The sequence below is a fragment of the Cloeon dipterum genome, chromosome 3 (genome assembly GCF_949628265.1).
Source record: "Cloeon dipterum chromosome 3, ieCloDipt1.1, whole genome shotgun sequence".
Classification (NCBI taxonomy): domain Eukaryota; kingdom Metazoa; phylum Arthropoda; class Insecta; order Ephemeroptera; family Baetidae; genus Cloeon; species Cloeon dipterum.
This window is the reverse complement of record NC_088788.1, coordinates 15138914-15150314: the sequence shown is the minus strand read 5'-3', so window position 1 is coordinate 15150314 and position 11401 is coordinate 15138914. Positions and strand designations below refer to the sequence as shown.

The 11401-nt window shown below is 36.6% G+C and overlaps 2 protein-coding genes across 5 annotated transcripts; both read left to right on the top strand.

Moving 5' to 3' along the window:
- Positions 1-3645: 3645 nt before the first annotated feature.
- Positions 3646-7832, top strand: LOC135940006 (uncharacterized). Of its 4 annotated transcripts, none has more exons than XM_065484644.1 (10): positions 3649-3910; positions 4252-4942; positions 5271-5470; positions 5528-5688; positions 5754-5946; positions 6012-6155; positions 6295-6435; positions 6543-6688; positions 6753-6975; positions 7179-7832. In XM_065484644.1, exons 2-10 carry the CDS (start codon positions 4314-4316, stop codon positions 7580-7582), a joined length of 2241 nt encoding a protein of 746 aa, XP_065340716.1. In that variant the 5' UTR covers positions 3649-3910; positions 4252-4313; the 3' UTR covers positions 7583-7832. The 4 variants fall into 4 exon arrangements, with proteins under 4 accessions (XP_065340717.1, XP_065340716.1, XP_065340714.1 ...); XM_065484642.1 differs by having other exon boundaries at positions 3650-3910; positions 5751-5946; XM_065484643.1 differs by having other exon boundaries at positions 3662-3800; positions 5751-5946.
- An 834-nt stretch (positions 7833-8666) lies between these two features.
- Positions 8667-10607, top strand: LOC135940008 (arylalkylamine N-acetyltransferase-like 2). Its single transcript, XM_065484646.1, has 4 exons — positions 8667-8776; positions 9329-9477; positions 9532-9750; positions 9847-10607. Exons 2-4 carry the CDS (start codon positions 9334-9336, stop codon positions 10168-10170), a joined length of 687 nt encoding a protein of 228 aa, XP_065340718.1. The 5' UTR covers positions 8667-8776; positions 9329-9333; the 3' UTR covers positions 10171-10607.
- Positions 10608-11401: the final 794 nt, after the last annotated feature.

Genomic DNA, 11401 nt, shown 5'->3' with positions numbered 1-11401 from the left:
GCGTGTGCGTGCAGTGGAACCGGAATGATTGCGCCACTGGCTGCTGAATGCGTTTGATAAATAATCAATGCCGCCGCCGGTGCCGTGCCGAGCGATTCAAACATAACACAAATTCAATTTTCCGCGGAAAAACTTTTCCCTCTGAGAGCATACTCTAATTTTAGCCTCGAACAACTCGATCATAACAAGCTCCCTATGCTGGTGCGTGTCGAACTTTTCCGAGCCCTTCATAAAAGTCTTGAATTGTTTTAGTCATGTAAATCGAGTTTCGATTTTTCCTTTGTTGTTAGATGCAAACATAGGGAAGTAGGAACATGGCTCAATTTTAACCAAAAATTGGTAGATGAATGGATGCTATTATGCCATGAACGAAATTTATTCTGTATTCTCCATTTCAATAAACAGGGCTGAACTTTGCACAAAAGCAACGGGCAATACAAAATTATAATTATAAAAAATTAATAATTCTTTTATTTCAATTTGAAATTACGTAATCCAAAATCATCACATTTTAGTGAACATCAGTTGTTGCTTTAATTCAGACCTACGATTTTAATTTATAAAATAGAATCACTTTGTTTTTTAATTAATTTTTTAAACTCCCCTTTAGCTCATGAAGTCACTTAGTCCACAATAAAATATTTACGATTTGAATGTTTTGTTGGAGCTACAAGGAAATTACTTATGTGAAAAATGTCGATTCATTTTCCTTATCACCGCGGTTGCAGATGCTGGATGTGTTTAATGTTGTTTGAAAGTGCGTTTGACTATAAAGAAAAAGTGGAGCACGCACCGCAAATAGCATCCGTACGCTTAATTAGTTTAAGCATGCGAATAATATAATAGAAATGTGGAGCAAGTCGTGAGAAATGGCGCGTGTCAACGCCCTCACTCTGATGGGGGCGGCAAATCAGATCGGCCCGCGCGAATACGTGTTTACTTTGCATTAAAAGAAGCCAAGAAGTGTGTTTGTGTTCTCTCTCGAGTCGTCTTGTAATATTTTTATACGTGAGTGCGTCGAGTCGGTCTAAAAATACACGGCGTCTTCCATGCACTTTGTACAATTTTATAATTGTTTTCAAACCTCGTTTCCTGCACAACATTTTTCCTTTTGAGAAGAGATGGGAAGGTCACCGAAATTACGTTAAATACGAACATTTAATTTGAATAATTAGTAATCTAATTTTGATGAAACAGAAATGGTGAATTATTTTAAATGCATGTAAAAATACGCCAAAATCGTACCTTGGAAAGGTGCATTTTTAATTTTGAAATGGGCATTATTTATTAAATGCACTGTATACGCGTAGTGCTGCACCAGATAACAAAATTATCAGGAAGTGAGGCAAAGAGCTATTAGAGTGCTTTCCGCCAGCTTCTCGCGCAAAGATATCTGTTGCTATTTTTGAAAACCGATATGAGGCGATACTTTCACAACCTTTCATTTATTTTTTCATCGAAAGACGAAGGGTGTCCAAGAGTGTGTAAACATATGTTCAGCTTTGAAATTGCATCGCAATATTTTGACTCCCTTCATTCAATAATGACGGCCTGTTCAGCCGGTTGCTTTACTTGCAGTTCTGCAGGCGTTTTGCTCTAGCTCACGGCAAATAGCTCTCTACGCCTCTTTGCGTATCAAGAAACAAACATTTTGACCGTGTACATTTTTTAGCATACAAATTAAAAACAATGAGAGGCACAAATAAATTAAAATGTTATTTTCTCCGGTGGTATTATGTTATTGTTTAATTTGTTTTATAGGAGAACAATTTTTTATAAGTTTGTTTATGTCGCAATTAGTCATAAATTGATGATGTAGTATTAAATTCAAAGTAAATATCAAAGGCGCATATTTACGGGAAGGGAGACACTTCAGGTAAACAAGGAGGACAAAGCCTAGACTAGTAAAATGCAAATAAAGCAGAAAGACATCAAACAAAATCACACTTCAAAATCTTGCCATCACATACGCCTTGCATTGGGAGGGAAACTGTGCCGCCGAACAGCCTCTCAGTGCGGGTGGCATACCATTCCACTCTTTTACGAAATGAAATTCAAACACATTTTTGCCAGTTCAGTGAGAACAGGCGGCTTATTCAGCCGAGAATGCAGCGGGTCGTCACTGCGGTGCACGTGCCCCAGGGTGATTCGTGCAATTGCGTCGTAGTCCGTCACTCCTTCTAGGCACTTTTTGAAGAACGCAGGAGGTCGGTGTTGACAAGCTGGGCCAGCACAGAGGAGATTTTGCTGGTTCGGCGGCGGGAGGCGCAGCGGCCTTAAATAATTAATTATAGATGAATGCTGCGTATACGGTCAGTATTATTATATTGAGGGAAAGTCTAATGGTCCTAATGGAAGTAAATTATTTGTGAATGCAAGTAGAGAGAGCTTGATGTTCAAACTCTTTAAATAACAATTATAGCGATAAAATTTAGTGTAAATCCTTGTATAATTAGAACATTTCGATGCTTTTGAGTCACAAAGTTAATTACATTTATTGTTTATTTTAAACAGTTTCGGCAAATATCGAACACTCAACAAATAGAGTGAAATTCACTTTCTCTTCGTGAGGTCGTCGCTGCGGCCGGAGAACAGGTTGTTCCATTGTGCGCTTGGGTGGTCGTTGGAGGGTGTTAACGTCAGACATAGGACAATATAAGGGTTGTTGGTTCGTATAATTTTATTGTTAATTTAGACTGAAAAATATTTGTTTTCGTTTTCATAACAAAAACTTGCTTATATGTCTACGAACGAAAACATACTGAAAAACTTACGCTGATTAGAACTTATATGAATTTTAGACTATCGACTATTTTTTCTTGAATTCCAATCATTATGGAACGATCAAATGGGCACGAATCATGAAATTTTATGAATTTTAAATATTTAAATCACTCTTAAAATCGCTTAAAACTGTCTGAATTTTCTTTGTTTTTTTAATGTAATAAATAAAAAAATAATCAACTCTGCGACAGAGGTAAAAAATCGTTTCAGTCATGCATTCGGTGCAATGCTCCCTGAGAAAATGACATTTTTTGAGTCGAAATTCCAAGAAAAATTCAAAGTTGTAAGGAGATGAAGTGCCATTTTTTTCGATCAGGGTCTAATTTTTTGATAAACTTATATAAAAGTATGCTTAAAATACGACTAAAATAACTCCATTAACAACGTGGCAGCATACTTTTCTATCAGTGAAACAAAAAAAAATGATATTTTTATTCATCAGAGAAATATTCATAAAAAATACTGCTTTTAACATTATAAACAAAATATCCAAAATATAATTTCCTCCGTGCTTATTTTAATTAAACGGAAAATTGACTTTAAATAGGCGTAAATTTACTTTTTTAGAGTTTCAGCCACTTTACCACGAGGAAAACTTCATGACGAAATTTGTTGGAAAGACATTGGCTTGTTTCAACAAAGCTTTAATTTAAGGAATGCAGTGATGTATGTACAAATTTCGTTGAATTTATTCCTCCTTTCCTGACCAATCCTTCTCAAAAAAGCAGTGGAAGCGATAAAGTCGAAAGCAAAAAAATCACAAATAGAGGTCAGCACTACGAGTCTGTACGAGGATTCAGATTATAAGTAATGTCACTAGATGGCGTTCTAGTGCTTGGCTAGGATGGTTGGATTGGTCTGAAATTTTGGTGAAGTGTAAAAATCGTATGAGTACATAAATTGGTTTGATTCGGATGCGCAATTTTCAAGATGCGCAATTTCGACGGGTTAAGCAAGAATCACCAAGAATGTGAAGAATCTTTGCGAATTTATGCGCTACCACGACGATGCTGATGGTATAATATTGACGCAATCTCTGCTGATGAAGCCTTCTTGAATGTTGAGAATAATTAAAACATTTATTATACGAATAATACTTACATAATCAACATTGGAGAGCTAGAAGGTACGTGCATGTATGTATATGTAAATATATGTATGGTAAATGATAAAGTTACAGTTTCTAATGAGAATCCCATCTTAAAGTAGGGGTGGCGAAAATTGTAACTCGGCGGCGAAAACTGTAGCTTTTCCATGCATAGATTATGTTCAAATTTTACAGTTTTCGCCGCCGAGAGTTACAGATTTTGCTACCCATATATACATATTACCCATACATAAATATCATACATACTTTTATGGGATTCTCCTAACAACTGGCGAGATGTGTAACCCTTCTAAATAACTAACTTCTAAATTTTATTTTTCTTTTACTCCAAAGTGCTAAAATGTGTGAAAATTTTACAGCCTCAGAACCAGACAACCCCCCAGCAGTTCGTCCAAATTTGTGACACAGTAAAATAGAAGTTATGGACTTGGCTGCTGATGCTGAACAGTTGAACATGGCTAGTGGAGAAGAAATCACAGACATTGAAAGCAGAAAAAGAAAAATGGACAACATGAAAAAAGTCAGCCAGTTTACTAGCACCAACAAAAAGCTCCGTCTTGAAGGAAAGGACTACCTTGGCATTAGTGTAGACAAAGACACCAAGATGACAACTTATGTCCTTAGAGGTGGCAAAACAGTGAAACCTGCATGTCCGCCATCCTCGAGATGCATGAAAGATTCGTCAAAGTCTGCATTTCAGTGTCATAAATTATCTCCTGAAGACCGAGAGGGCAATTTCACTGCCTTTTGGAACACGAATAGCTGGCCTGAGAGAAAGGCTTTTGTGAGTGGCTTAACCGAAGTTCGCCACCCTAAACGAGTTACAAATGAAGCTTCTAATGTTCGCCAAACCAGCGTAAAGTACTTCCTGAAGACTGGAAGTGGGGAAATGGTGCCAGTTTGTGCAAACAATTTTGCTAATACCTTTGGAGTTTCCAAGAGGACCATTCAAAGCTGGATTTCACTGAAGACAAAGGAGAGGTCAGCTGAAACGCCTGCCCAAAAGAAAACGGGGGCTTTGCGTGCAAACAGGAAGAGAAAACTGATAAAGTATGTATGTAAGTACCATGTAAATGTATGAATGAATGTATGTATGTGTTCGTATGTATGAATTCCTAGTGTTTCTGTATATTTTCGTTTCATTTTAAATCGAAACAAGCAACACATAATATATTATGATAAGGTAGACTACTTGCACCTTGCACTTTCCGCACACTTAATATATTTTACTCTTTTCACGCTCATTTTGAATGGAAACAATCTATGTTAATATACCCTATCCTTACCGAGAAGTGTGAGTTGGTCAAAATGTGTGAATTCTCCATATTTCATAAAGAGATAGGTGTCATTATTTTACTCATTTTTTTTATTTTTCTAGCCCTCCAGATAGGAATCTTGGTGGTCCTTTCTTTCTGATCGAATGGATTGAGAGTAAGAAGAAGCACATTGCAAAAGCCTCAGAAATATGGTGTCTGGAGGAAACAAACCCTACTTTTGAGAATAAAAAGTACAACGTGCTGTATTCTGAGGCAGGTGGTAAAAAAGTGTACAAATCAGCCATCATTCTGAAAGGGCCAGGTATATTTACTTTAATTTTTTTTAATTTGCAAATTGAACGAATTGCTATTTTTTCAGGAAGTTTCCAGGAGATGAACAGTTGGCTTATAGAAAAAGATGGCACCGTTGGGGGCAAAAGACAACGAAAAATTAAAAGATTCCCACCAAAATCTCTTGAATTTGCCAGTGAAGATGCAGCGTTTATGCAGCCTGCTAAAAAGACTAAAAGAGGCCCCAAGGTAAGTTTCATTGAACATTGTTGATGAAATATCCTTTTACTTAATGAGAATTTTATGCACAGCAGACAGCACAGACTCCTTTGGTTTTATTGGAAGACATTAATATGCCCGAGGCCGTGGAGGACAGTGCTCTTGCTGGAGATGGAAGCACCCAAGAAACTCCTGAAGTGCATTTAGAAATTCGTCAAAGTGAGGCTAGAGAGTGGGACTTCAGTGGCTTGGCATTCAGTGATGTCGAAATCCAACCACAGAAAAAAGGTATTATAGCTGAGCATAGTCGTTTATTATGATCAAATTATCATCATAATTTGTTTCAACTGTAGCTGTTGGCAAAAAGAAGTCGAGAGAGAGCGTTTTAGCAAAGAAGGATGAGAATGAAAGCAGGACCCTCCTCGAAACTGCATGCGATCAGCTGGCCAGCCAGATGAGAAAACCGGAGGAGGAGAAGCAGATGAGCAAAACAGATGGTAAAATTTTGGAGTCTGCTCTTGATTAAAATATGAAAAGTCTGCGTAGCTTACTTATGTATGGTTAAAAAAACTTAAGCGATTCCATGATTTTAAAACATTTATATTGAATGATTATAAATTTTTGCGTTGGTATTAGGTGTTGGCGAAAAGTCGAGGGAGACGGTTTCGGCAAAGAAAGACCAGAATGAAACTAGGAGCCTCCTCAAAACTGCAAGTGATCAGCTGGCCAGCCAGAAGAAGAATCTGGAGGAGGAGAAGCAGATAAGCAAAAGAAATGGTAAAGTGATTTTTTTTAGCACGAATTATAAAAAAATTTGTAACTATTGAGATTAACCAAAAATGCGATTATCGTTTTTGAATTTTTATGATTATTTGCAATTGCAGTTGACGATAATCGTGATGTTCATATGAAACTTTTGATGGATTTGCACAAGAAAGTTGATAAAATATTGGAGATGATGGCAAAAAACAATCCAGATACTACTTCGCCTGATGAGCCACCACTACTCCAAGTGCTCAACAATAGATGGGTATGTATTTGCACATATTATTCTCCTGATATGAAATAAAGTTAGTAATGTCGATCACGCTCAGGTATACATTGGCCGAGGATACGTAGTATCACACAAAAGATACTCAAATGCCGTGATCTACGCTTGTTCCGAAGCAAAGAAATTTGTTAGCCAGATTACCAAAGCTATTTTCGGGAAAGAGCTATTAAGTCAGTCAAGACTGGCTCCAAATAACAGACCATGCATCAAGTCTGAGGGGCAAAAACTGACCTTCTTAGAGCCAGCTTTGCTGGATGCCATTTTCAGTAAGTAGATTTTTAAAATTTTAATTGATATATATCCTCTCCAATATTTATATAGTTTCTCAATTTAAAATTGATACTTGAACTTATTTGGAATGGCATTCCTACCAACATACTCCTTTTTTATTTTGAACATCATAATTAAATTGGAATAATATGTCACAAAAGTTAGAAGTTTTCATTAATTATCACTTGAACTGTTTCAGTGACCCAAGAGAGATTCAGCCAAGATAGAAACATCACTCCGTTAGCCATGTCCCAGATTCAAAGAATTGTATCCTATTTATGTGAAAGAACGAGTGATGTTAAATGCCCCTGGTCAACTCCAGGATTCAAGAAGTTAAGCCAGATTGAACCAGATGATGATGACGATGAAGATCCACAAGAAACGTCAGATCAAGGAGAAGTAGAGGAGGAAGTATCCATTGAAAGGGAGGAGTACTACGTGGATGAAGACCAGTATCATAATCTGAATTCAGACGGAGACAAGCACGAGGAAGAGGTGGAGGATGAAGAGAAGGCTGAGGAAGAAGTGGAGGAAAACGAAGCAGAAGAGACAGATTTTGAGGATAACAAGGTATTCATTTATGTAAAAGTTGATGGAAAATGAGCAAATTGATATGAGAGTATCCATGGCATATTATATGCAAACGTTTGTTTTTGGTAATCCATAACGTATTTCCACGTCAAAATTAACCAGACTGGTAGTTTACCATACGGAAGTGGGTCAGATTTTTTTATTTTGTGGTTTCAAATCAAAGTGAGTTTGAATTGTCTAATTAAAACATTTTTTTGCAAGACTATGCTATCAATTAAACTCATTGCATTTGAAATAAATAAAAGTTAAATCTGAATTGTCAGCTTACATTTTTATTTCTTACCAAAAAACCTGTCTCCTCGCATGTCAGCGGTACAAAAAAGTAAAGCTTTGGGTAACCCTAACAATAAGCAGGATGAGCGAGTTAAGATACAAGGTAATTTAAAAAAGAATATTAAAAAGCAATTTAAATAAAGCTAGAGCACGCAAATAATTGTAATTTTTAAATCGATTACACATTCTGATTTATAATCTTAGCAGCAAAGTTAGTTATGAATATTATATTTTCAATCGTGTTAACTCTATAGGTAAATTATGTGAATCTAAAGCGCATAAATTAGAGCGAAATTTTTTAAACCAATACACTGCAAGTTTCACATTGCCTCTATAATCTTACTTAAAAAACATAAAAACGCAAAGAGCAACAGACGCAAATAAAAGCGAAAAAATCCAAAAAGTAAAATTAAGAAAAAAACGAAATTGAAATCAATATAAATTTACTAATTGCAAGACCCCTTTAAAACAAATAAATAATGATCAAACACTGGACTAATTTATGGAAAATTGATCAAACATAATCAAAATAAAAAGGTTGAGTGAAATGCTAAAATAAAGCTGCCAAAACATAATATATCGCAATAATAGCTCTTTGTTCTTAGAAGCAAAAAAAATGAATTTGCTCGCAAGCAAGAGCAGAAAAATGTCCTGAAGTAATCAAGCGTTGGAGCAAGCAAGAGCTAAACGGTCCGAATTATGTTTTAGTTTATTCTACTACACTGTATTGTAAGGAGTGTGATGCTCTCCTGCACTGGAACAGAGTTGAACATCTCAACAGTAAATGCCGTGTTCGCCGATAGATGTCTACTTAATGATGTCAACACCAAGAACAAGAGGTGGTGGAGTTGGTCCTGGTGCCTACCTGTTCTTTATCTTTTGTCACTCTCTCGTTTTGGTGCTTTAGCTTAGAAAAACACGGTTTTTAACAGGGTTTGTATCCATTTATCTAACACACCTGTTCTTATTTCCCATAATATTTTTCAGCGTCATCACTTCTCTCTTATGATATTAATAGTTTCAATTTAATATTTAGCACATAAAACTTAAGAGAAAAGTTTGCCTTACGGGGTATACCAAAGGGTCACTAGTGTAAGCGTATGTGTTCCTTGTTTTGCGAATTAAGTGAAGGGATTGACTAAATTTCTACTTTAGCTGTTAATTACGTCAAACAAAAAGGTTTTAAGTATTTTATAAAATTATATTTTTATGAAGTATTTTTTCTCTTACGCGGGTGTTATACTTAATAGGGAGAACGATTGTGTATTATAGTGTAATCGGTGTAATCTCTGTTGTCTGTTGCACAATTATGGTCAAGTGATGTTCGTTACTTAACTTTTATTACACCTTATGTGGTCATTTTTTACTAGTTGAAAGAATTTTTACTAAAAATTTGTTTTTACCTCTTACAATTTACAGAAATTTTAATGAGCTTAATTAAATTGAACGTGTAAAATACAAATTTGTATGTTTTGCTGAATTTAGGAGAAATGGATATTCCTAAGGTCTGGATGAAAAATGACATGGGAGTCGTGATACTTGACTTAACACAATCAAAACTAAAAGAAACCCTCCTGTTGATGAGAGATTCTTACTACCCTGAAGAATCGGCAGCAGTTGGCATTAACTTACATGTAATATCAGTGCTGAAAATTAATTACAAATTTAGTAAAATCTTGGCTAACTAGGAGTGTCCAGAGGGAATTGATGAGTTGGAAAAACTCACAATTGAAACATTCGAAGATGGGACCTCATTAATTGCAATTTATGAAGGCAAAGTTGTGGGAGCCTCCTTCAATAAAGTGCAGCTGAAGCCAAAGCCTGGGGACCAAAGCTACTTTGAAGAATTCAGAGATCTGAAATGCAAAACTGAGGCTGCAAAAGAATACGTCAACAACATGATCTTGGTGAGTACCAGCCCGCATGTCCTAATTGATCATTCTTTCATTTTTTGCACTTTTGAAAAAAGTTGATAAAAAAGAAATCAAATTTTGTTTCTTCAGGCTGATTCAAAGAAAGATGCTTTTGAACACTACGGTGTTGAAATGTCACTGGAGCTCATGTTCCTTGGCGCCTCACGACACTGCCGTGGACTGGGCATCGGTCGTCTGCTAGTAGAAGCCACCGTCGCTGTGGCGCAACATAGGCAAATACCAATTGTCACCGCTATTTTCACCTCGGTTGAATCGCAGAAAATCGGGCGAAAACTGCAGTGGGACGAGTTGTGCACCATGCCTATGTCTGAATTCGTGTTCAAAGGAGTTCCATACAGCAATTTCACTGGTAGAAATCAGTCAATGGTGCTGATGGCAAAGAAAACCTTTTAACTTTTTACTCCCACTTGCAATTTCCCCCTGGAATATTTATTTACCTTGTATACGTGATCAGCTGCACGGCAAAGTGTGTGATAAAACGCCATAAACTAACACCACAAATGGTTTCTGTATTTGCTTCACATGAGTTATTTTTGGCCATTTGGGTGGAAATGTATAAATATATTGCAGTGTGAAATTTCCGAGGGGCGGAAAGAGTCAAAATAGAATGATATATTGCCATAACATCAGATTTTACAGAAGCTAAATATGGTTTCCAAAAATTAACTTGTGACTTTATTATATGTAATTCGTTGCAGTCGAAAATTAATGTTACATGTTTGAATAATTTTAAAACGATCTCAAGCTTACGTTTTACGGTGAATTTCTATGGTTCTTATTGTAACTTCATATCACGATTTTTTCCATTAAAGACCCTGTGCCATATTTAATCTTAAGAAACTCATTTACTTTCTTGTCAACCTCAACAGTAATAAAAATGACTCTATTCCAGCCTGACGTTTATACTATGAGATGCTTTTTCAGGGTTAAAACCTATTATGCCCTCAACAAATTTAAATTTGGAATTAATTAAATTGGCAGTGGATATACTTAAAATTGATATCTCTTCTCCATCTAAAAAAGTGAACTCTAACCTGCGTGCCGGCATGCGTCAATCACGCACTGAGGCTGCGTAATGACATCAAACAAAAAATTTCCTGCTTCTCTTCATGACATGTGTTCATATATAGATTTTCCAATCCCAAGAACTCGCGCAGCAGCTCTCTGCTGTACGTAAGTGTAATAAAAGGAACCAATTTGTTTAAAAGAATCCATAGCAACGTCAAGTTGTTGACAAGCCGTGTGCAATAACACCTATACACTACGCTACCACTAACCAAATCTATATGAACAAATGTTATCTGGAACCTGATCGTAGTCATCGTCAGCTCGCCGGCGCGATTGATGTGCTGACAAGTAAGTGAGAGGTATAAATCAATTGGTGTACAGTTAAACAACGAACGAGTGTTAAGCGCTGTTGCAACCAGTTCCTTTGCATGCCCGCGTTGATTGCCCTGTGTGCTTATTAGTCGGCGCGAGCAGTGTGTGTCATTCTTGAATCATCTCTCTGTGCGCGCACGCTATTATTTAATTCCCTTGCTATTTTAATTGGGGGCTGTAAAAGTGAGATAAGAGCGTCACGTCATCCCCGCCCGAGCTGGATAATTAGACAAACGTTGGGCAC

Bases quoted from the DNA above. Each gene is read 5' to 3' on its own strand.
- LOC135940006 (XM_065484642.1), top strand. From the start codon at position 4,314: ATGGACTTGGCTGCTGATGCTGAACAGTTGAACATGGCTAGTGGAGAA. The intron at 4,943-5,270 runs GTATGTATGTAA...TTATTTTTCTAG, and splicing joins AGGAAGAGAAAACTGATAAA to CCCTCCAGATAGGAATCTTG. The intron at 6,689-6,752 runs GTATGTATTTGC...GATCACGCTCAG, and splicing joins AAGTGCTCAACAATAGATGG to GTATACATTGGCCGAGGATA.
- LOC135940008 (XM_065484646.1), top strand. From the start codon at position 9,334: ATGGATATTCCTAAGGTCTGGATGAAAAATGACATGGGAGTCGTGATA. The intron at 9,478-9,531 runs GTAATATCAGTG...TTGGCTAACTAG, and splicing joins CAGTTGGCATTAACTTACAT to GAGTGTCCAGAGGGAATTGA. The intron at 9,751-9,846 runs GTGAGTACCAGC...TTGTTTCTTCAG, and splicing joins ACGTCAACAACATGATCTTG to GCTGATTCAAAGAAAGATGC.